At 36.1% G+C, this 27,243-nt stretch overlaps 1 protein-coding gene across 1 annotated transcript; it reads right to left on the reverse strand.

The window, feature by feature from the left end:
* Positions 1-4,377: 4,377 nt before the first annotated feature.
* On the reverse strand, positions 4,378-23,688 carry LOC123531803 (calaxin-like). The gene is made up of 7 exons (XM_045313059.2): positions 23,536-23,688; positions 21,412-21,573; positions 19,088-19,192; positions 13,296-13,384; positions 11,874-11,939; positions 10,521-10,625; positions 4,378-5,458 (listed from the first exon to the last, which is right to left on the reverse strand). Exons 1-7 carry the CDS (start codon positions 23,624-23,626, stop codon positions 5,402-5,404), a joined length of 675 nt encoding a protein of 224 aa, XP_045168994.1. The 5' UTR covers positions 23,627-23,688; the 3' UTR covers positions 4,378-5,401.
* Between the last annotated feature and the right edge of the window lie 3,555 nt (positions 23,689-27,243).

A 27,243-nucleotide genomic window follows, 5' to 3' on the forward strand; every position in this document is an offset into this window, starting at 1 on the left:
TCGGCACTTTTATCAAACCAAAGATCACATTTAAGCTAATGCTTTTCAGTCATGTTAGCGTGTTTACTATTGCATGGGAACCAAATAAATTGTCAAGATATCCGTCAATGGTGAGCAATGCATTCTTGTTTTTCTTTCATGTGAAAGCTATATTAATTCATAGATTTTCAAGGGAAGCATTAAATGATGTAGGTAAAAACATATCTGTCTGATATAAGATTAAAGATATGTCTGTAAAACATGTATGCCTCCCATGATGGCATGTCCCATTTTCAGTCCCCAGATCACTATAACCTTGCCCTTTGACCTACTAGCCCCCAGCATATTATGGGTAATCTACAAATCATAAACAATCATCCTATGAAGTTTGTGGACTGTAGGTCAAATCATTCTTTAATTCTCTGAAAATATTTTCAGTCTCGAGGTTACCGTGACCAAAGCTTTTGACATACTGACCCCCAGCACAATAGAGGTCACCTACTGACCACAGGCATATTCCGACGATTTAAGATATGTAGCATAAACCTTTTGTCATCAAATGACAACAGGCAATCATCCTACGAAGTTTGAGAACTGTAGGCCAAGGCGTTCTTTAGTAACTTAGTAGAAACCGTTCTCAGTCTCAAGGTCACTTTGACCTACTGACCCCCAAAACAATAAAAGTCATTAACTGATCTTAGGAAATTAGGCTATGAAGTTTGACGTCTGTAGGCGAAAGCCTCCTCGAGTTATCTATCAGAAACCGATTTGCAGCTCAAATTCACCCTTAAATTGACCTTTGACCTATTGACCTCCAAAAGTAATAGTCATTTGCCAGTCACAACGTACCTGCTTACCAAATTTGAGGTTTCAGTGCCAAATTGGACTTAAGTTACCTGTAGAAAACAATGGGACAGTCAGCAACATAAGAACAAATAACAACAAACAGATGTTTTACATTATAGAATATTTATTAATACAGAGAAAGCATGTTATTACATAGATCAAACACTGCAGTCCAATCTAAATTGTTAAGTTACAAATACATGTATAACAAGCAACATGGACGGTATCCTGGTTACTCAAAAAAAAGTAACATATAAAATCACATTTTAATGCTTTAAATAAGGAAAACTACAAAAAAAAACTACATGCATGTCTACTAATCTTGTTATTATGTGAGCCAATACTTTACAATATCACTACAGCCTTTGAAGTACCGCAGAAAAGATCATTTTCAAGTCTCAACTTGACTTTTACACTACTCCTCTAACCAAAATCACCATGAATAGATTGAAAACTTCTAAAAATAATTCTTATGAAACGATATTTAGCATGCTTAAGACAATTAAAATTTAGCAGTAATGGAACGTCTTTTATGAGGACATAGACAAGTTTGAGTGATTCCATCATTTATCAGTTTCGCGCAATATTTGGTGACGAGGTGATGGAGGTGACCGCAAACACTGGTTTTCTTACTCATTTATTCATGTACTTTATACTAGTCTTGTAGAACAATTACTTATAATTAAATATGGTTAAAAAGCAGTCCCCCACACCCCCTGGATTCATTAACAAAATACACGAATACAATCAAAAGCATATATAAGTCATACATAATTTGCAAAATATACATACATTTTCTGAACGCCCATTAAAGGCACGTTACAGTTATTCATCAGCAACAGAAAATATATTATCCACCTTTCAAGTGTTTAAAAACCCGTGCATTATAATTATGTTCCCCTTAAGTAGAAGTTAATGTCTCACATTTATCACAGTGATGTATCTCTACCCTATGCATACTATGGCACAGTAATAATTACAAATATATTAATTAACTTGAATAATGATGATACAATAATTACAAAGATTAAGATAACCATTTTTTCACCTGAGCACAAAATGAATAATTGTTTCTTTATGTTGTTGTTGTTATCTACCTGTTTGCTGAGGTAACTAGATAAAGAATGTGTCAAAAAGATAAAGATATTTGTTTGTTTAAGTGTAAAATCAAAGTATTTTTCAGCGAATCATCTCTGAAAATGGAAAAGGTGAAACAACAAAAAAGGTCCAGGATCCCTGCAGACTGATGAAGAAATAAATAAAAGGGAAAACTTGGCTCAGTAGACAACAATCCCCCCATCCCCACTAAAAACTTTTATGAGCCGGAAATCAATTAAAATGACATTTCATAGTTGTATTGATATTTCTTACTGAAAAATACGAAATACTATAAACTAGTTAAGTTATATATTATCATTTGCAGTTAGTCAAAAATTTTAGGGAAATTGGTCATTTAGTAGCAAAAATAATGGAAAAGAAATGGTTATCATTTCTATAATCAGTTCTGGTTTGTAAATCACTTTCAATTACAAAAAAGAAACGTAACCAATTCTGAAGATTTATTATCAGTCTTACATAAAATATCAAAAAGACCAAATACACTTACTGTCTGTTCTGGTACACTTTCATATAACGCTAAATAGAATGCTTCTTGGAGAATGTAAACATGGCTTCTATATGTTAAATAGCAGTGTCCCTGTTTCAATTTTAGTCAATATTTACACAATTTTGACAACATGCTTCAACATATTCCCAGTTAGTACTTGTATCACCGTCTGCTAATTTCTAATAATTTATTCAAACTACAAGGTTTTGCTTTAACAATTACTACATTGAGTATTATCATCTATAGATTAAATTACTATCTAAATAAATTATATACCCCTGTCTGACTTTGTTTAAAAAAAAATGAAATATGCAGTTCTGTGTAAGGAAACATGTATAATTTCCTTTTTTTATTATATTTTATAGTCAATAAACTTAGTTGTAATTTGACATCTGTCATTTACAGGAAAGCAAACTTAATTCTGAATCTGTCATAAACTTCAATTACCAAGGTGAAAGCAAACAAAAAAGTATTTAGGTCTTTATTTCTATGCACTTAAATATGCTTTTACCCAAGTGACAAAAAGGCAGATCATAAAAATATGGCAAAGGCATTTTTCAAAAATATTCTTACAAATTAATTAGCAGAGATAAAAAGTGTCAAAGTATCATAATCTCTCTCATATTATGACACTTTTATGACAAGATAAAAAGTTAAGATTAATTCATTTCTTATAGATAAATCACCAGTCTATAGTTTATGATATATGACCATTCTTTTTCAACAAATGTTTACTGGGCTAGTAAGTCAAATATTTGAAAACAAATCTCTGAAAGCTATTACCTGATTCATGTAATAAAACGTACACTTATAAATTGAATGGTTTGCCAGTCAATAGACTTCAGGTAATAGTTTTGACTATTGACCAATAAGCCATTCAGTAAGTGTATATTGTTTTATCTGTTTGGAGATTTAAATGACCTCTCCAAAAATGTAAAAGTTTATAAATTGTAAATACAATAAAACAAGAGCACCGCCTTGCGGGTGCTGACGCTCATCTGATTTTTTTTGTGTAATAGAAATATTGTCCTACCCATGATTTTCTAAGTCTAAAAAGGGCCATCATTCTTGCAAAAAGCAGGATAGAGTTATGTTTCTTGATGTACAGTGTCCACTTATGATGGTGAAAAACTGTTGCAAGTTTTAAAGCAATAGCTTTGATAGTTTATGAGAAAAGTTGACTTAAACATAATACTCAACCAAGAAAATGATTTTCTAAGTCCAAAAGGGGCAATAATTATTGCAAAAATCAGGATGGAGTTACGCTGCTTGCTGCACAGGGTCAGCTTATGATGGTGAACAAGTGTTGCAAGTTTCAAAGCAATAGCTTTGATAGTTTAAGAGAAAAAGTTGACCTAAACATAAAACTTAACCAAGAAATCTGATATTTTCTAAGTCCAAAAGGGGCCATAAATCTTGCAAAAAGCAGGATGGAGTTATGTTTCTTGCTGTACTGGGTCAACTTATGATGGTGAACAAGTGTTGCAAGTTTTAAAGCAATAGCTTTGATAGTTTAGGATAAAAGCTGACCTAAACATAAAACTTAACCAAGAAAACTGATTTTCTAAGTCCAAAAGGGGCAATAAATCTTGCAAAAAGCAAGATGGAGTTATGTTTCTTGCTGTACAGGGTCAGCTTATGATGGTGAATAAGTATTCCAAGTTTCAAAGCAATAGCTTTGACAGTTTGGGAGAAAAGTTGACCTAAACATAAAACTTAACCAAGAAATCTGATATTTTCTAAGTACAAAAGGGGCCATAAATCTTGCAAAAAGCAAGATGGAGTTATGTTTCTTGCTATACAGGGTCAGCTTATGATGGTGAACAAGTATTCCAAGTTTCAAAGCAATAGCTTTGATAGTTTAGGAGAAAAGCTGACCTAAACATAAAACTTAACCAGCAACGCCGACGCAGACGCGACCGACGCGACAACCGCTCAAGGATGACAATAACTCATCATTTTTTTTCAAAAAATCAGATGAGCTAAAAAGATACAAAACCTTTGAAGATTTTAGCAAATAAAATTACATAATGTACTGTATGCCACCTTAATATATTCAATAAAGGCCATTTGTGTATCAGAATATTAACAGATGTCATTTTCATCAAAAGTCATTGCTGTAACATGTGTTTAATACATGTTTTTTTCCATCTAATAGAAAAAAACAAGTTACCAAGTATTGCAGTGGCAATACAGAAGTCCCCTACTGGTGGACAACTTGTGTGAAGCTAAGAAACAAAAACTATTTTTACTTCACTTTCAATAGTAACCTTGACCTCCGACCGATCATCAAGGATGGGTCATGTATGTGACATATTGTCTGGTCAAGAGGAACATTTGTTTATAGTGGTAAGAAAATCCTTCAATGCATATAAAAGTTATGGAGTGGAAACAAATTTCACTTGGCCTTAAACAGTGGCCTTTACCTTTAACCGACAAGCACAGATCATGTGTTGACACATTGTCTCATCATGGGGAACATTTGTGTGTTGCACTAAGAAAATCCATCAATTATGTAAAAGTTTTGGAGCGAAAACAATTTTTACTTGACCTTCCATAGTGGCCTTGACTCACAACCATATTAAAGTAATGTACATGCATAATCTACATATTGCCCTCTATTCACAAACCAAGTTTTATGAACCTAGCTTGAATACTCAGAGTAACTGCAGAATCCAGATTGGCAGATGGAAAGATGGACAGACAGAGGGCATTCCTATAGTTCTCCTTGTGTCCCACCAGTAGGAGACTAATAATCATCTTTTTCACAGAAAAAAAAAAGAAACACAGAATGTTCATCAAACATCTGAATACAGTGTAACACACACTCCAACAACTGCAAAATCTTTATTTTAAAAATGTCAATTTTCTTCAACATTTAAAACTTATCCCCAGAATTTTGTTGATGATGACTATGATGACGATGTGGTTTCCTTTATAGACTGTATGACAGGAGCTTTTTGGTCATGTCTAGAAACAATGTTTCTTTTTGTCGTCTGCTACAAGTTCCAGAAATGTGTCCTTGCACTGAAAAACACAATGTTTATTCAAAAGATATTGCAGCATAATGACTTCTTTCTTTTGAATGTTTATACATCCATTTATTATATACCTTTATAAATTCTGTAAAAACTCAGCTTGTAGTTCCCAAGTAAAAACGAACAGGCAGAAAAAATGTCCATATTGTACCTTTTGTATTGTATGTTACCGGACTACTTTCATTAATATGCATGACCTGACACAGTTCTATAAATAGCGCACATAAAAACTTCACTAAGTTCCATTTTAACATCGATAAACATTGAAGATTCCGTTCAATAACAAAACACCAAACAAAAAGGTGGAGGTATATAATAAATTGACAACGTCGTTTATATGACGGAAGAATTGTTGAAAAAGAAGTTAAACCCCAACACACACACACACACACACACACACTTAATAGAGTCATTAGAACAGAAGCTAGATCTGGGATTTTGTATTCAGTTCTCGGGGATTTTGCAAGGTCAGATCACACTCGGCGCTTGTGGATCTTGTGAAACCAGATCTGGCAAAATCCACTCGAGCCAATACAACATCCCAGATCGAGCTACTATTATAATAACGCTATTGTCTTGCATCCTATATCAAACATGCACAGCCTTAAAAGCAACAAGAGGGCCATGATGGCCCTGTATCGCTCACCTGAGTACCATTGCTCAAAATGATATGATCAAGTTTTGACATAGAGCACATAGGCATATACATTTTAACAAGATTTGAACAAATTTTGTAGAGGTCCACCAGGTAATGCTACATGTCAAATGTCTTAGATCTAGGCCTTCTGGTTTATTTTGAGAAAATTTTGAAGATTTTTCTATCTACAATCAAGTAACCCCATGGGGCGGGGTCAATTTTATCCCGGGGTAATGATTTGAATAAATTTTGTAGAAGTCTACTAGGCAATGCTACATGTCAAATATCTAAGCTCTAGGCTTTCTGGTTTATTTTTAGAAATTTTTTGAAGATTTTCCTATGTAAAATCAAGCGACCCCTGGGGCGGGGTCAATTTTGAACCCGGGGGTCATGATTTGAACAAATTTTGTAGAGGTCTACTAGGCAATGCTACATGTCAAATATCTAAGCTCTAGGCCTTCTGGTTTATTTTTAGAAAATTTTTGAACATTTTCCTATGTAAAATTAAGTGACCCCTGGGGAGGGGTCAATTTTGACCCCGGGAGTCATGATTTGAACAAATGTTGTAGAGGTCCACTAGGCAATGCTACACGTGAAATATCTAAGCTCTAGGCTTTCTGGCTTATTTTAAGAAAATTTTTGAAGATTTTCCTATGTAAAATCAAATGACCCCTGGGGCGGGGTCAATTTTGACCCCGGGGTCATGATTTGAATAACTTTAGTAGATGTCCATTAGGCAATGCTATATGTCAAGTATCTAAGCTCTAGGGTTTCTTGTTTTTGAGAAGAAGATTTTTTAAGATTTTCCTAGGTAAAATCAAGTGACCCTTGGGGTGGGGTCAATTTTGAACCCGGGGGTCATGATTTGAACACATTTTGTAGATGTCCACTAGGCAATGCTACATGTGAAATATCTAAACTCTAGGCCTTCTGGTTTATTTTTAGAAAAATTTTGAAGATTTTCCTATGTAAAATCAAGTGACCCCTGGGGCGTGGTCAATTTTGACCCTGGGGTCATGATTTAAACGAATTTGGTAGAGGTCCACTAGGCAATGCTTCACTATATCTAAGCTCTAGGTCTTCTGGTTTTTGAGGAGAAGATTTTTTAAGATTTTCCTATGTAAAATCAAGTGACCCCTGGGGCGGGGTCAATTTTGACCCCTGGGTCATGATTTGAATAAATTTGGTAGAGGTCCACTAGGCAATGCTTCACACCAAATATCTAAGCTCTAGGGCTTCTGGTTTTTGAGAAGAAGATTTTTAAATTTTTTCCTTTCGGTTGCCATGGCAACCAGAGTTCGGCATGGAATTCAATTCTTTGAACAATTTTGAAAGGAGGCCACCCAAGGATCATTCCTGTAAAGTTTGGTGAAATTCTGCCCAGTGGTTTTCAAGAAGAAGATTTTTTTACAAACTGTTGAGTCACGACGGACTACGCACGACGGACATCAAGCAGTCACAATAGCTCACCTTGTCACTTCTTGACAGGTGAGCTAAAAATAAACTGATCTTGACTTCCAGTGAAAAATCCCTAGTGGTATTACATTAGAAGATACAGGTATTCTTTTTTCCAACCTTGTCTTGGCTTTAATAACCGTGTATCTGCCTACATAACCTTGTCTTGGCTTTGATAACCATGTATCTGCCTACATAACCTTGTCTTGGCTTTGATAACCATGTATCTGCCTACATAACCTTGTCTTGGCTTTGATAACCATGTATCTGCCTAAATAACCTTGTCTTGGCTTTTATAACCATGTACCTGCCTACATAACCTTGTCTTGGCTTTGATAACCATGTATCTGCCTACATAACCTTGTCTTGTCTTCGATAACCATGTATCTGCCTACATAACCTTGTCTTGGCTTTGATAACCATGTATCTGCTTAAATAACCTTGTCTTGGCTTTTATAACCATGTACCTGCCTACATAACCTTGTCTTGGCTTTGACAATCACGTAACTGCCAACATAACCTTGTCTTGGCTTTGATAACCATGAATCTGCCTAAATAACCTTGTCTTGTCTTCGATAACCATGTATCTGCCTACATAACCTTGTCTTGGTCTTGATAACCATGTATCTGCCAACATAACCTTGTCTTGGCTTTGATAACCATGAATCTGCCTACATAACCTTGTCTTGTCTTCGATAACCATGTATCTGCCTACATAACCTTGTCTTGGCCTTGATAACCACGTATCTGCCTACATAACCTTGTCTTGGCTTCGATAACCGTGTATCTGCCTACATAACCTTGCCTTGGCTTTGATAACAATGTATCTGCCTACATAACCTTGTCTTGGCCTTGATAACCATGTATCTGCCTACATAACCTTGTCTTGTCTTCGATAACCATGTATCTGCCTACATAACCTTGTCTTGGCCTTGATAACCATGTATCTGCCTACATAACCTTGTCTTGGCCTTGATAACCATGTATCTGCCTACATAACCTTGCCTTGGCCTTGATAACCATGTATCTGCCTACATAACCTTGTCTTGGCTTCGATAACCGTGTATCTGCCTACATAACCTTGTCTTGCCTTTGATAACCATGTATCTGCCTACATAGCCTTGTCTTGGCTTTGATAACCTTGTACCTGCCTACATAACCTTGTCTTGGCTTTGACAATCACATAACTGCCAACATAACCTTGTCTTTGCTTTGACAATCACGTAACTGCCAACATAACCTTGCCTTGGCCTTGATAACCATGTATCTGCCTACATAACCTTTTCTTGTCTTGGCTTCGATAACCGTGTATCTGCCAACATAACCTTGCCTTGGCTTCGATAACCGTGTATCTGCCTACATAACCTTGCCTTGGCTTTGATAACTGTGTATCTGCCTACATAACCTTGCCTTGGCTTTGATAACCGTGTATCTGCCTACATAACCTTGTCTTGGCTTTGATAACCATGTATCTGCCTACATAACCTTGTCTTGGCTTTGATAACCATGTATCTGCCTACATAACCTTGCCTTGGCTTTGATAACCATGTATCTGCCTACATAACCTTGTCTTGGCTTTGATAACCACGTATCTGCCTACATAACCTTGTCTTGGCTTTGATAACCACGTATCTGCCTACATAACCTTGCCTTGGCTTTGATAACCAGGTATCTGCCTACATAACCTTGTCTTGACTTTGATAACCACATATCTGCCTACATAACCTTGCCTTGTCTTCGATAACCATGTATCTGCCTACATAACCTTGCCTTGGCTTCGATAACCATGTATCTGCCTACATAACCTTGCCTTGGCTTGGATAACCATGTATCTGCCTACATAACCTTGCCTTGGCTTTGATAACCATGTATCTGCCTACATAACCTTAACTGCCAACATAACCTTGTCTTGTCTTTGATAACCATGTATCTGCCTACATAACCTTGCCTTGGCTTTGATAACCATGTATCTGCCTACATAACCTTGTCTTGGCTTTTATAACCATGTATCTGCTTACATAACCTTTCCTTGGCTTTGATAACCATGTATGTGCCTACATAACCTTGTCTTGGCTATTATAAGCATGTATCTGCCTACATAACCTTCCCTTGGTTTGATAACCATGTATCTGCCTACATAACCTTGCCTTGGCTTTGATAACCATGTATCTGCCTACATAACCTTGCCTTGGCTTTTATAACCATGTATCTGCCTACATAACCTTGCCTTGGCTTTTATAACCATGTATCTGCCTACATAACCTTGCCTTGGCTTTTATAACCATGTATCTGCCTACATAACCTTGCCTTGGCTTTGATACCCATGTATCTGCCTACATAACCTTGTCTTGGCTTTGATAACCATGTATCTGCCTACATAACCTTGCCTTGGCTTTTATAACCATGTATCTGCCTACATAACCTTGTCTTGGCTTTGATAACAATGTCCTAGCCTCCATAACCATGTCTTAATCTACATAACTTTGACTTAGCTTACATAACCAAGTGTTAATCTACATAACTTCATCTTTGCCTCATTAACTTTGTCATAGCTCGAATCTAAACCCTTTGGTGTGATTGTTTAAATGTCTATAAACATGAAATACGACCTGAAAACATAATTTAATCAAATTTCAGTCTTGTAAACACTCAGTTCTTGTGATTTGGTGCATTTCTAACCCGAGAAATATCCTAGGTGTTCCATCTAACATTATTTCAGGTTATGGTGGAACCACCGTCCTCCTGCAAATCAGCTTGATAGCTTCCTCACATGAAAGATTTCTGCATCCCTTCTTTCTACATACAATCTAATTGAATGTATATATACTCTAATTATATAATAAACAACACTTGTTTTTTAACATTCCATTCTTTCATTTGATAATCTACACAATGTTTTAATTACATAAATGTAAGTAGCACTAAAATAAAATGAAATATTTTAGAAAAACAGACTAACCTTAGGTGTGGGTAAACATGGTCCCAATGCCTCGATAAGTAACGTTTCCTGTTTTACAGAGTTCATATAATCTTCTACAGAAACTTTACCATCATGATCAAAATCCTAGAAATATATTATAGCGTACATGTATATACCACACTAAAATAAAATTTATTTCAAAATAATTCATTAAAAACAAATCTTTTACTGTACAGGGCTGCAAAATCAAAACTTCTCTTTTTGATATTTTTCAAATATGTGCTTATTCACAGTTTGTTTAAGTCATGCTCTGTGAAATTAAATACTGGTGGAAGTGAATATGACTATGAGTGCGCATGATTGTATAATTGTTTTATGTATGTTTTCAGTACCATAACTGATATGCACAATGGCTGGTAATCTATTTAATCTCTAATTATCCACCCTTCCCCAACTCTCCCACCTCAACTAAAATCACCAAAAAAAATTATTCTGGTAGATCACAGGTATATCATAATGTAAAAATAGGTGTTGCTAAACTACACCTAACAAAGCCTAACAGTACACACAGCCGTAAGGATAAAATGATGGGTCACTGATAGGACAGTGTGAAGGAAAATAAAATATGGTATCATGTGACATGCTAACCTCTTTGGATACATTCCAACAGTCATTAACGTTAATTACCATGAAAAAAATATCTAACAGGTTTTCATTTCATAGACATACTACAAAATCATCAATCTTCACTTCCTTCACTTTGTGGAAAATTACTTTCTTCTTTTTTGTACTTTATACCATTAAACAACTATTAAAACAAGTTTTATATGTTCTGGTTGACTTTAACTGTTTAAAGTTATCCAAGTCATACATGAGGCTGCTTCTCTAGTATGATGTCTAGGTGCATTATGGTATATGATCTCTAGGTGCATTATGGTATATGATCTCTAGATGCATTATGGTATAAGATCCAGATACATCAGTCTGTCATACTGTATGTGACAAAGTAGATCTATATAGAAAACTGAAGGAGAAACAAGACTAGATTGGACAGTGGTGTGCTATACAGTTTCTTTTATTTTGCTTAGTGACCAGCTGTTTCTGTAACTTGAATTAACCTTAACCATACTATATTTCTTAAATGGACTGGTCCATCATTCAATTTTGGCAGTATCACTTATTATTCGAAGGGGTGTTCACTGGAAATTTACTGACTAAAAGGCGAACAGTGCAGACCCTGATCAGCCTGCACAGCAAAGGCAAAATCACTTGCCGCCAGCAGTCTTAAGGTTAAATGTGAAAAAATAAAACTTTCTTTGAAGGTATCCTTGGTTTAGTTTTTGAATTCCTGTATAACACAAAACATAATGTAAATATTTCAATCCAACTCACAATTTTCTTTATTGCCAGTTCTACCAAATCCTTCTGCATTTCTTCAGCATCTTCTTCTTGGTGGTGCTGCAACATGCAAAAACCTGGCTAAATACTTATGTTCCATCACATACCAATTTAGCACTATATAATATGCCAAGAACTGTTTGTAAAATACTGTCCCCGGTTGTCACATTTTCAGTCCCGTGATCACAATGACCTTGACCATTGACCTACTAACCACAAAACATCAGGAGTCAACAACTTCATAAACCCAATCATGCTATCAAGTTTGAGATACTGGGTCAAAGAGTTCTCAAAAAATTGAGCAGAAATGACCTTGACCTGTGACTACTTCATAACCAAAATTATGCTTTTCAGTTTAAAAGTGCTGGGTCAAGTGGTTCTTAAGTTATTGGGTGGAAACTGTTTTCAAGGTTATGGCCCTGTGACCTTGACTTTTGACCTACTGACCAAAAAAACAATACGGGTCATCTGCTTCATATGCGCAATAATGCAACCAGCTGACACCGCCAACAGGTGCAAAGCAATATACCCCCACTTCTTCCAGACAGGGCATAGTAAAATATGCAATATTTTCCCCTACTGATGCTATATAATGTAACAATATATACAGTAGTTTCCCATATCTGAACAAACCTGAGCAAGGTCCATACAAGGATAATACAAACCAAATCTGGTAAAGATCCATGTATCATTTGAATCAATTTGAGAGGTTCATGCAAGGATGCTTTAGACCAAATTTGGTGAAGACCTGTTAAGTAGTTGCTGAGAAGATGTTCTACTGACCAACTGGTTAAGATCTACTTAGTGGTTTATGGGGAAAAGTTACTGAACAAACTTGAGAGAAGACAATACAAGGATGATACAGACCAAGTTTGGTTTTTTTAGACCTGGAGAAAAGTTAATACCGGTATATGTATGCACTGTAGAAAGTGAAGCACATGCATATGGGCTTATACATTTTATTTCCCCTTATGTCAGAAAGTATGTTAATCTAGATGAAACTTTTTCTGTAAAAATAATGACCGGGAACAATATTTTCCAATCCACCAAACAATCAAGAGCATGACTCTGTCTTTTCAGAAGATATAAAGATGCTTTGAAAAGGCATGTTTACATAAAATTTTAAAATTTTAGAACAATATTTATTTCAAACATACTGAACAACCTTAAAGAATAAAATCAGGCTAAATACTTCAAACAAAATTGATGGAACACCTAAAAAGTTAGTGTCCATTATAAGTACTGCAATCAAAACAGGCAACAGTATTAATATTGCAATAGTACTTTTCATAGTCAATTGCGCAACATTTATCAAAAATAGCTAGCATACATGTAATATCTTAGGAGTCCATTTATAGCAATGCCATGTTTAAAAAAAAAAATCATTTCAGAAGGTATAAAGTGATGCATACAAACCTGGACAAGACAGTTTTTCAGCAGTAGGTACATTTCTTCTCTTGAAATATATCCATCTTCGCCCCGCGTTGAATATACTCCAAAACAAACTGGAAATTTAAAGTAAAACATTGGACTAAACCACCTCTCTACAAATATAGACAGTTAACCTCTGCAGAGCAAAAACCTTTCTACAACAGCCACATTTATTAACAGACCACTTTCAGATTTTCAGTTTGTCAGGATACGAATTATATGACCCAGGGAAGTGCCTACACCTTTAGTATCTTGAACAATGAAATGGGTCCAATCGCTAAGGTGACTATGTCTTAGACTTTAAGCTGAAAAATGATGCAGAATGTCCTTTGTTAAAATGTCTAGTTGGTGAGACCAAATATCTTGTATATAAAATTTTCCTCTGGCTTCTTTGCCTAAATGATTCGTGTACCAATGATTCTTAAATTATTTCAGTTATGAGCTAGATAATTTCAGGGATCAGACTAATCACTAAATGTTTCAAACTAACAATCTTCAATTAACAATAATTAGCTCAAACTCCTATAGGCTGGAGACTCTATACTTGACTGGGCTTTTTGTTGAAGTTCCCGTCAGACAATATCTTTGAATCAACAACATACGAGTCCCATCGCATAGAAACTCGTCCTCTGTCCTCTTAATTGAAGTTAAACTCTATATGATTGCACTGACTCCTGGATGCTCAGTGCCAATATGCTATCACATGTAGCATTCAACTACCATATAGGTATATCCACAATGCCTTGGCTGTACTTCGCCAATAATGCTGAAACGTCTATTAGCTGGAACTCTTCTACTATCTTTGTAGATTACCAAACTCTAGGTCTCTGTCTCAGCTTTCCGATGCTCAGCCTATATTTGCTATCGTATATAGCATTCATTACTAACATTAAGATAAAACTCCTATATGCTGGCCCTATAGCTCAAAACCTCTTTGAAATTCTGCAACTCTTCTTTAGTCTAAGAACTTCAAACATCTTCTTTTTAATAATTTATCCGCCCTGACAGGGTAGTTGCAATAACCTCCTTATCAAGGTACTGGGATAAATTATTAGTTGAATCCTCGATGTGTCTTCTTCAAAGACTGGATACCGAATTCAGATCCTCTCAGTCATCCATCTATCTATTTATACCTTAGCAGACATGAGCTTTGATTGGTGCTATTTATAGAACGTGTTCTGATTGGTCCAAATTTATACATTGGGTTTTACAACGAGTACTTGCTCTAACAAATATCTGGTTCCCTTTAACTAATGTATATGACATATTATAATGGGTAAGTTCACATAGAAGCTCTAGGTTAGAGTAGAGACCGACTCTATACCAACTTGAACGGTATAAGTTAGTACATCAATCGTACCTTCCCTGTTGAAGAGCTGCATGAACTCTGCAAACTCCACGGCAAGGTAGGGTTTACTGCATATATGGTACCTTAATTGCTTTTTATCACAGCACTCAATGTGCAGGGAAAAGAAAGTTTTACATATTTCCAGGGCCCAATTTTTGATTGGTCAGTTACTTTACTGGTTGGAGTAAGTATCATTTACACAACAGCCTACCCTTCTGTAGAGCCCCGATGTGAATTTACTCAATGTGTGATGCTGGGATCTAGCTATCAACATAATGAACCCAAATTAGCCACAAATGACCCAAATTATTAACAGCAATTCAACAATAATTATACAGGGCCCTTGTTTGCCGATTTTTGGGGCCGAAATTCGGCCCCGTTCCCCCCTCGAAATAGAATGTTTTTTTCCCCCCAAGTGTAGAAAAATTCCCCCTCGAAAGAAAAAAAAAAATCAAGAAAAAAATCGATACCCGATAGTCTTAGGAGCGTCTCGTAACTTAATGGGCCTGATAAAGTTTTACTCAGGGGTTCCATTTGACCCGGGAACCCGGGTCCGAGAGATTTTCAAAAGACGCTCAAAGGACCCGGCATGATAATTGCCTGTGCGTCACTCGGGACCCGGAGACATTTTCCTTTGATAATCCTTCCTTTTATCAGTCATTTCCTACAGTAAAACTATGTCCACGATAAACACGTGTATTCAAAATAAACACTCGCGGTCATGCCCTCCTGCCTTTGATTTTCTGCTAAATTCCCGCCCTTTATCCTGTGGACATGCCACGCCGATTTTTCTTTATCAGCAAGTTACGTCACGGCGAGTGAACATAGGTAATGAGAATCAATGAAGTGTTAACATTGATTGATAAAGCGTTTAAAGGACCCTTCAAAATTTGGACCCAAGGGTCCCGGGACTCTTGGGTTTTCAGGTCTAGTGGAACCCCTGGTTTTACTGATCCGTATAATACGTGCGTTTTTCAGTTCCCTGGATGCGTGTATGCAAAGTTACTTCCCTTTGAAAAAAAATGTCGCATAATGTACATCATACCGTAAAAAGGTCACGGATGCAACAGGGGCGAAATGCGCAAAAATAGATTTGCTTTTTAAGCAGCATGCTCTCAAAAAAAAACTACTGTCATAGACACCGCTGTTTCATCAGGGCCAGACATGCACAATCAGGTAGATACGATGAAGGGAAGCCCTGCTCTGGCTGCTGCTGAGACAATGTCTGTGGATACTGCTACTGCTACCGATAATGACGACATGTGAACCTCGATTGGATGTCACATAACTGATTTAATAAAAGAAAATAAAAGTTGCCTGTTTTCAACAGATTATGTTCTGTACAATACTTCAGATACATTCACATTAGTTTGATATCTGTAATACTCAAATGACCTTAATTTAAGGGGTTATGATCAGATGTCATATCTCCAGAATAAATTCCCCCTCCCTTGAAAACGACGCGAAATTCCCCCTCCAACGGCCCCGGCCCCAATCCCCCAAAATGTAGAGAGGGCCCTGTTATAGCAATGATAGTATGAAAAGGGAGTCAAGCACTATCTGTGCTTATGTGTTACATTATCAATATATCAAACATACAAATTATTCTGACACAGTTTCTTTCTGTGACATTTAGGAAAAAAAAAATGTTGCATTAAGAGCCTGTTTGTGATGAGACGCCATTTTTTGCACTTCTCTTAGGTGGTCTATTAACAGTTGTCTATGAATGGAAGTTGTACTGTAGTTTTAAATCATCAGAACTCAGACAAATAGAATATAATTTTCTGGTTAAACTCACAAAGCTTTTTCTGTGAGCTTGTTTTAAATGACTGAAATGGAAACAAGAGGGCCACAGTGGTCAAAGATCACTTATCTGACCATTCAATATCTGTAATACACACTGAATCATGAATGGTACCAATTACAACCTAAAATAATCATAAAACAGGTCAAGTGCCATAATTTGAACAAATTTGAGAGGGGACTTTACAAGGATGTTACAGGCTAAGTTTAATGAAGATTCAGAATGGGGTCCACGGGGAAAAGACATTTAAAGGTATTTCTATTTCTAGCCCTAGTGGCCCAGAAATTAGGCCAAGTGCCCCTATTTGAAGGACCATATAATAACCTTACAATGACACTATACAGACCAAGTCTGATGAAGTTCTATCAAGTGATCAATGAAAAACTATTTAAACATTTCCTCAAATGTGCCTTATAATTTAAATTTGACACAGAACTATGCCAGGCTGCTGTTAACAAAGTTAAGTGTAACTCTGACCTGTAGTTTAGTATAACTCTGACCTGTAGTTAAGTGTAACTCTGACCTGTAGTTTAATGCAACTCTGACCTGTAGTTTAGTGTAACTCCAACCTGTAGCCTAGTGCAACTCTGACCTGTATTTTAGTGTAACTCTGACCTGTAATTAGTGTAACTCTGACCTGTAGTTTAGTGTAACTCTGACTTGTAGTTTAGTGTAACTCTGACCTGAGTGTGTGTGTGTGTTCGGGGTTAACGTCTTTTTCAACAATTTTTCAGTCATAAAAACGACGGTGTCAGTACTTGTAGCAGTGAGACAATGCCCAACTTTATAGTGCTGCCTCACTGGAATATCACGCTGTAGACACGTGACATAATACCCCACCCAGTCACATTATACTGACACCGGGCTGACCAGTCCTAGCACTACCCTCTTAATGCTGAGCGCCAAGTGAGAAAGCTACTAGTACCATTTTTTACATCTTTTGTATGACACGGCCGGTGATCGAACCCATGACCTCCCGCACTCTAAGCGAATGCTCTTCCACTAGGCTACCGACGCTCTGACCTGTAGTTTAGTGCAACTCTGACCTGTATTTAGTGTAACTCTGACCTGTAATTAGTGTAACTCTGACCTGTAGTTTAGTGTAACTCTGACCTGCAGTTTAGTGTAACTCTGACCTGAGTGTGTGTGTGTGTGTGTTTGGGTTTAACGTCTTTTTCAACAATTTTTCAGTCATATAAACGATGGTGTCAGTACTTGTAGCAGTGAGACAATGCCCAACTTTATAGTGCTGCCTCACTGGAATATCACGCTGTAGACACGTGACATGATACCCCACCCAGTCACATTATACTGTCATCGGGTTGACCAGTCCTAGCACTACCCTCTTAATGCTGAGCACCAAGCGAGAAAGCTACTAGTACCATTTTTTACGTCTTTTGTATGACGCGGCTGGGGATCGAACCCATGACCTAGGCATAGGAAATAGAGATCAATATAATTGCACCTTTGCTAATCCTACCAGGTGTTCTGTATTACAAAAAGTAGATCTATTGTGACATTTTGATACAAGCAAAACTGTATTATCTGCTGTAATATTTACCTACTGGTACTTCGTTTTATTATTGGCTTGTTAAAAGTTAATTTTTTACCATATGTAAGTTGACAGAATCATAGGAACCATGTCTTGAGGGGTAAATCAAACACAAATGAATAAATCCTTAATGATTTTTTTGTGCAAAAATGTAAGATATTGTGTAGAAAACAGTTTTCATTTTCCACTCAATTGTGTAATTGCAAGGGAAGTAAACTTATAGATCTCAACTTATAAGTACTAGCTTAAGGCAAGAGTTGTCATTCTTTGTGGATCACAACTTTAAATTAAAAATTAAAACTTCTGTTATTGATATTAACAAAACTATCATAAACTCCACATTTGTGAAATCATTTTTAGTTATTTCAAGGACTTGGAAATTATTTTCTAGACTTTATTTAATGTAATATTATCATTGAAAATTTTAGAACCTATCTCTACATGACCTCCCACACTCGAAGCGGATGCTCTTCCACTAAGCTACTGAAGCTCTGACCTGTAGTTTAGTGTAACTCTGACCTGTATTTAGTGTAACTCTGACCTGTAGATTAGTGTAACTCTGACCTGTAGATTAGTGTGACTATGACCTGCAGTTTAGTGTAACTCTGACCTGTAGATTAGTGTGACTATGACCTATAGTTTCAGAGGAGACAACAGATGCAAGACTATTCACCTATACTTACTACTCAACCTGAACACAATAAACAAATTTTAACAGTTTCAATGCTACAGTATTAAAAAAACTGGACCTAAACAAAAACTTTCACCAAGAAATGCTATTCTTAAGAAGTCTGTTCAAAATGCAAGTCTGAGTTATTTAAATTGTTCTTGGATAACATATTTGCCTAATGTTCCTATACAACAAATTTTCCCAAATATCAGTTACATGCAATGTTTCCAAGCTATAGCTCTTACAGTTTTCAAAAAAATAAAAAACAGACCTAAACAAAAATTGTAAAGAATGCCAACACAGACAATCATGTGACAACAATATCTCGCAGATACTTTTCAAAACAGTAGATTATATCAGTTTTACTTTAAGGTATACATTTTACCAGCCTACCATAACTTACATCTTGACTGCTCTTCAATAGTTCCCTTCAAGAATATTGCCATTCCTATCACCCATTCTTCATCACTTATATAACCATCATTGTCAGAATCAAATGCTCGGAATACTGAAAGTAACCATTTGTTTTAATACATGTACTGACTTTGCAAGCAAATACAAAAATCTTATATGTGAGTCAAAGTAATAATAATACTCAAACCATCCTTGATCATGAAAATGTACCTAATATACAATCATCAATTGAAATATTTGTGACCTTACATAATATCATTTTCTTTTCTGGGAAAGAATAAATCATCACTGTAAACTCCTGCACTAGGTAAAGCTAATTAAAAGTTCAATTAAAGGCCTATTATATTACATAACAGCTGACATGGAGACATCAGTACTTTAAAGCTGCAATGTCATGGTTAAAAATGCGCACTGGCATGGAGGTATTAAAGCTGCAAATAAGGTGGCTATGATATGGAGATAATTTAGTACTGGTATCTTGAAAATGCACTGGCACTGAAATACTGGGATCTTAAAGCTGCACTGATATAGAGATATTGGGATCTTATAGCTGCACTGATATGGAGATACTGAGATATTAAAGCTGCACTGATATAGTGATATTGGGATCTTAAGCTGCACTGACACGGAGATACATGTACATGTATCTGGATCTTAAAGCTGCACTGATATGGAGGTACTGGGATCTTAAAGCTGCACCGATATGGAGATACTGGGATCTTAAGCTGCACTGATATGGAGATACTGGGATCTTAAAGCTGCACTGATATTGAGATATTGGGATCTTTAGCTGCACTGACATGAAGATACATGTATTTGGATCTTAAAGCTGCACTGATATGGAGATATCGCGATCGTAAAGCTGCACTGATATAGATATATTGGGACCTTACAGCTGCACTGATATGGAGATGTTGTGATCTCTCAGCTGCACTGACATGGAGATATTTGGATCTTAAAACTGCACTGACATGGAGATACATGTATTTGGATCTTAAAGCTGCACTGATATGAAGATATTGAGATGTTAAGGATGCACGGACATGGAGATATTGGGATCTTAAGGATGCATTGACATGGCGACATTGGTATCTTAAAGCTGCACTGATATGGCGATATTGGGATCTTAAAGCTGCACTGACATGAAGATATTGGGATCTTAAAGCTGTGCTGACATGGAGATACTGGGATCTTAAAGCTGCACTGACATGGAGATACTGGGATCTTAAAGCTGCACTGACTTTGAGATACTAGGATCTTAAAGCTGCACTGATATGGAGAGAACACGATCTTAAAACCGCACTGACATAGTGATTCCAGGATCTTAAAGCTGCACTGACATGAAGATATGTGGATCTTAAAACTGCACTGACATAGAGATATTAAGATCCTAAATCTGCACTGACATGGCGAAATTAGGATCTTAAAGCTGCATTGACATGGAGATAACATGATCTTAAAACTGCACTGACATGGTGATTCTACGATCTTAAAGCTGCACTGACATGGAGATATTTGGATCTTAAAGCTGCACTGACATGGAGATATTAGGATCTTAAAGCTGCAATGACATGCAGATATTGGAATCTCTCAACTACACTGACATGGAGATATTGGGATCTTAAAACTGCACTGACATGGAGATATTTGGATCTTAAGATGCACTGACATGGAGATATTGTGATCTCTCAGCTGCACTGACATGGAGATACTGGGATATTCAAGCTGCACTGACATGGAGATATTGGAATTGTAAAGCTGCACTGACATATTGGGATCTTCAAGCTGTACTGACATAGAGATACTGGGATCTTAAAGCTGCGCTGACATGGAGATACTGGGATCTCAAAACTGTACTGACATGGAGATGATAATTTCTTCAAGCTGTGGTAATATGAAGATATTATTACCCTGAAGTTGCACTAACATGTAGAGATTATGATCTTAAAGCTGCATTGACCTGGAGGTATTAAGATCTTAAAGCTGCAGTGTGATAGAGATAATTGGATCTTAAAGCTGCATTTACCTGGAGGTATTAAGATCTTAAAGCTGCAGTGTGATAGAGATACAATGTAATTGGATCTTAAAGCTGCAGTGATATGGATGTAGTTTAAAGCTACCAAACTTATAAACAAATTGATAACTGGATGTAAAAGAAAATCTTAAGAGGACAAGCTAGGACGTAGGATATCAAATTGCAAAAACACAGGCTATGTTTCTGGTTGCCAGACACTCTCTTTTAAGAATATGGTACAAGACTCAACAAAATTTCTGATTTTATGTTACAGTGGTGACTGACTTTACCATGCTAACCTTTATCCATTAAAACATCATCTGTCATCTCAAAGTGTTGGTGAAGTATATCTCTAAATCTATTCCTGTCAAGACCACCTTTACCCCTCTTTACTTCTATAGTCTGTGCCTTTGTAAACTCTTTAAATAACTGAAGCAGTCTCTCAATCTCCTGTTTAGTAACTGAAAGATACAACATTTTTAATTGATTAAAATAGAACAATTGAAGAACAGCAATTCAATTTGATTCATTCAAAACTGAATACATTTGCTCAGCTATATTTTGTTATCATGTGATGAAAAACATGTTTCCACAATTGCCATGTTTCGGCATTTAAACTAAAAAGTGCTTTAAAATTTTTCTTTCATTAATTATGCTTAACATACCATGTTTTTTAGAGAAACTTTTTTAACAAACTGGAACATCTTTCTTTTAATATTAACCTGTTCCAAAAAATCAAAGAATTAGCTTTTTGAAGCGCCTTGTCATACATGTTAATCCCTGCAATTTTTCTCTACTATTAAATTTTAAATTTAGTTGCTTATTTCTGCCACATCTGTTTCATATTTGAATAGATACAATGTAAAACAGAGATGTTTTCATTTTTCAAAATGTTTATTGTTCCCCAGCCCCATTCTTTGTAACACAAAAGTAGTGTTTTGATGGATTATTAGGCAAAAGGCTATAGCTAAGATATAAACAAATCAAACAGAGTCAAATTTATCCTTACTGGGTAGTGACCACCAAATCCGGACGACCACCAAACCGAACAGTTCAATAAATGCTTTATTTTGGTCTTTAAACTTGCTGATGAATCTGTTTATGATCAATTGGATGCTGGATTTTCAACAAAACAGAGAAGTTACAACAGTTAAATTTAAGAATTTTACAATAAATATGCTACATTTCATTTCCTCTGCACTCACAAAGCATGTTTACATGTCGGGGGTCGTCGGAAGTGGGGTGATGCGCAGTATTTCCGTGAGGTCCCGCCATTAAATCTAAAGGCCCCATGCAAATCTGAGGTAAGCAGACGAGATGTTTAGTAAACACTTAAACCGGGAAAATACAGCTTTGAATAATTTAGTGTGTGATTTTAATACACCCTAAAACACATTTTCATATCAAAATATCCACTTCGAAATGTGAAATTTTAAAAGATTCAGTCGGGAGAGATACGATCAATATTATCAATTCAAGCAAGGTAATTCATACAATTCTATGACTCAGACACTGTACGACTAGCTACTTTCCCTTGGTTGAAAATAAAGTTTAATTCAATATTGAACGTAAATTGAAAATCAACAGTGACAACTCACTACACCCATATGGTCCGGAAACATGGTACTGCTAGACCTTAAAACGTGATTTGGTGGCCCTTCGTTTGGGCCTCGAAAAAGTACTTGACCTAATTTTAGAAGTAAACAAATTAGCTCTTTAGTTGGGAGGAGAACCTATATCTTTGTTCACATGAAATTTCAACCATTAAATATATCTATTTCGTGAAATATCATTACAAAAGTGTCCATGCAGTTGTAGGATGCTAGCCAGTATGTACAATGATTTTGTTACGAACAGATTCAAATGAATATAGGACTTGGGTAATTCGTACACACAGGATATAACATATATATATATAGTACATATATCATTAGATGAGATTTTTTTAAAACTTTAATTAAATTAAGATCGGCAAGATAGCAATCAAGTACAATATATTAAGCTCATATGAGTATGACTATCATATATATATATATATTATCAGAAAATATATCATGTTGACTTACAGTACAGACTCCTGTGTACAGATTTAGTTATTTGAACTAATCCGACACATACAGTTTGTTTTATATTGTGACAATCAAACTGCGGTGGCTGCAAATGTCAGAAAATAAAAAGCAGCCACTAAGCAAAAGTAAGCTTGTCTAAGATTAAGTGAGAAAATCTGATAATAATTACCTTTTGGCAAAAAATATCATAAATCCTATCAAAATCAGTATATCTATGTAGATTTAATATGAACCCATTCTTAAGCAATCTGTCCAAACATTTAACTATCCGAAAGCTTTCAACCTCGGGCACCTTGCTTACTAATTAGTTTGTAAAAACCTTGTTATTCTAAAGAGAAAATGAATACTACTTACAATGACAGCTTTTATGCCTGCACAATGTATCTGCTTTATGAGCCATTTCTCGTCTTTTCGTTCCAAAAGTCTTTTTAGTTTTAGCAGGCATTGTTATGTTTATCTGATCAGAAAATTAACTAGCAACTTCTTACATTAAGAATTTTATACAAACGAAATTTAAATTTCATAAAACTGAGATGTTTACAAACACTTTTATATTTTATTTGCATTAATGAGCAAAATTACAATAGAATAAATATTATCAAAATATATTTATTTTTTATATGTTGTATTTATTACTGTGTAGATAAAATATAAACAATTTTCGTTCAGTTCAGTCATTGAAAAATCGTGGTTATTGATATTAGCGCCCTGTTGCCATAGCGATAATAACATTGTTTATAAAACGGATAATATAAATCTGCGTAACTGCGGATAATTGGTCAGATGTATTTTTTCCCCGTCTCATCCCTGCTTACTGGCATTGTAGATGGTACGCACGAAAACTGGCTAAAACCTTCTACTACCTGATTTTAGCTAGATTTCGGAAATATATCTCGACTTATTTAAACCACTCTTCGGTCTATTTTAATACTAGACAAGAGGGCCATGATGGCCCTATATCGCTCACCTGTTATCATTGCACTTGAGGACAAGAAGGTCCTCGGAAAAAAATATCTAAATCCAAAGGACAGGAACAACAAATGGAAGAAATTTAACCAAAAAGAAAAAAAAAACTCTTGCAAGGTACAGATATGTCAAAATACACCTAAAAATTGGAGGTACCATCCATGTTGTACCACAGAAAAGTGGTCTTGGTTTTTCCCTATGGCCAATAATAAAAAAGTTACTAAAAATAAACTATTTATAGTAACGTAAAAGGGAAGTAATTAAAAAAAAAATATTGTAAGTGAACAAAAGAAGGATCTGCCAAATAAATCTGTTGACATAAATGAAATTTCAGATCAGTATCTTCATTAGTTACGGAGATATACCCATTTTAATTTGAAATAAAGGGAGGTAATTTGACATAAAATCAGTCCATAGTTATCTACCCTGATTGGCTCAGTCCAACTAATGACAATAATGAAATTTCAAATAAGTCCTGTAAGTACTTACTGATATAAATCCATTTTGATTACAATCAGGGGAGGTAATCAGATATAAAATAACTCTGGAACCTACGAATGGATCTGATTTGTCATGGAATCCAAGATTTATTGTTGTTGGAGAAATTTTGGAAGTTTATATCAAATAAAACCATAAATGAAGTCTCTATATGGCTGCAAAAGCCAAAATAGCCAATTTTTGACCTTTAAGGGGCTATAACTCTGGAACCCATGATGGAATCTGGCCAGTTCAAGAAAGGAACTAAGATCTTGTGGTGATACAAGTTTTGTGCAAGTTTGGTTAAAATCAAATCATAAATGAAGCTGCTATTGTGCAGACAAAGTCAAAATAGCTAATTTTGGCCCTTTCAGGGGCCATAACTCTGGAATCCATTATGGGATCTGGCCGGTTCAAGAAAGGAACTCAGATCTTATGGTGACACAAATTTTGTGCAAGTTTGATTAAATTCAAATCATAAATGAAGCTGCTATTGTGCAGACAAAGTCAAAATAGCTAATTCTGGCCCTTTCAGGGGCCATAACTCTGGAACCCATAAAGGAATCCGGCCAGTTCAAGAAAGGAAACAAGATGTTATGGTGATACAAGTTTTGTGCAAGTTTGGTTAAAATAAAATCATAAATGAAGCTGCTATTGTGCAGACAAGGTCATAATAGCTAATTTTGGCCCTTTCAGGGGCCATAACTCTGGACCCTATAATGGGATCGGGCCAGTTCAAGAAAGGAACCGAGATCTTATGGTGATACAAGTTGTGTGCAAGTTTGGTTAAATAAAATCATAAATGAAACCACTATCGTGCAGACAAGAAATTGTTGACGGATGGACGGACGCACGAGACACACGGACGGACTGACGATGGACGAAGGGTGATCACAAAAGCTCACCTTGTCACTATGTGACAGGTGAGCTAAAAAACCACAGGCACGAACATGACCAGACTGATAAAAAACGCTGTTTTATCCTAATGAGTCCAAAATGAAAAATATGAAGTGAAATATGACTGCCCCCTTTCAAATGTTATACACAATCTACAGTAAAACGTATATCATTTGAAGGAGTCGGGGCTTATAATTTCACCACATTTTTTTTTTCATTTTGGATTCATTTAGGATGAAAACATGGCTTTTTATCAGTCTCGTCATATTTTTTGTCCGATACTTGTTCTTGTGGTCCAGGTTGTGTATGGGGGTGGGGGGGCCAGGAACAGCACCCGGCCTAGGGACTGTCTTGTATTAAGAGACGGGGGCATGATCAATTAAAATGTATTAGACGGGATTTTCACATAAATGTCTTATCCAATGTTATTTGTTTCATACTATCTTAGACAAAGAAAGCATATTTACAATCTGTATACTCTGCTGCACAATGGTGTGGCACAAATCGGTATACTCTGCTGCACAAATCTGTATACTCTGCTGCACAAATGTGTAAAATCTGCAACACAAATCTGTACACACATCTGTATAGTCTGCGGCACAAATCTGTATACTCTGCGGCACACATCTGTATATTCTGCTGTACATATCTGTATATTCTGCTACACAAATCTGTATACTCTGCTGCACAGATATATGCAGCAGTGTACACAGATGTGAGCAGCAGAGTATACAAAATCGTGCAGCAGGGTATGCAGATGTCCATAGCAGAGAATTCAGATGTATGCAGCAGAGTATAGAGATGTGTGTTGAAGAGCATACTAATGTGTGCAAACGTGTATACAGATGTGTGCTGTAGAGCATACAGATGTATGCAGCAGGATATACATATGTATGCTGAAGAGTAAACAGTTATGTGCAGCAGAGTATACAGATGTGTGTAACTGAGTAAACAGATGTGTGTTGTAGAGCATACAGTTATGTGCAGCAGAGTATATAGATGTGTGCAGCAGAGTATACAGATGTGTGCAACAGAGTATATAGATGTGTGCAGCAGAGTAAATAGATGTGTGCTGTAGAGCATACAGTTACGTGCAGCAAATTATACAGTTGACCAAACTAGAGTATACCAATGTTTACAGCAGGGTATACACATGTTTGAAACAGAGTATACCAATGTGTGCTGCAGGGTATAAAGATGTCCATAGCAGGGTATAAATATTTGTGCAGCAGAGAATACAGTTATCCATAGCAGCATAAACAGATGTGCACTGAAGAGTATACAGATGTAGGGTATATATATGTTTGCAGCAGAGTATAAAGATGTGCATAGCAGAGAATACAGATATGTGCAGCAGAATATACCTATGCCCATAGCAGAGTAAACATACATTTTGTATATACATATGTGGAGAGCACTGTATGTATATATATGCAGCATTCAGATGTGTGCAGCAGAGTATATATATGTGTACAACATTCAGATTTGTGCAGCAGTCAGGTGTACAGCATTCAGATTTGTGTAGCAGTCAGGTGTACAGCATTCAGATTTGTGCAGCAGTCAGGTGTACAGCATTCAGATTTGTGCAGCAGAATAAGTAGATGTGTGCAGCATCCTGATGTAAGTATACAGCAGAGTATAAAGATGTGTGCAGCTGTCAGATTTATGCAGCAGAGTATACAGACGTGTGCAACATTCAGATGTAAGTATACAGTTACATAC

The sequence above is a fragment of the Mercenaria mercenaria genome, chromosome 11, assembly GCF_021730395.1.
Source record: "Mercenaria mercenaria strain notata chromosome 11, MADL_Memer_1, whole genome shotgun sequence".
NCBI classification, from domain to species: Eukaryota; Metazoa; Mollusca; class Bivalvia; order Venerida; family Veneridae; genus Mercenaria; species Mercenaria mercenaria.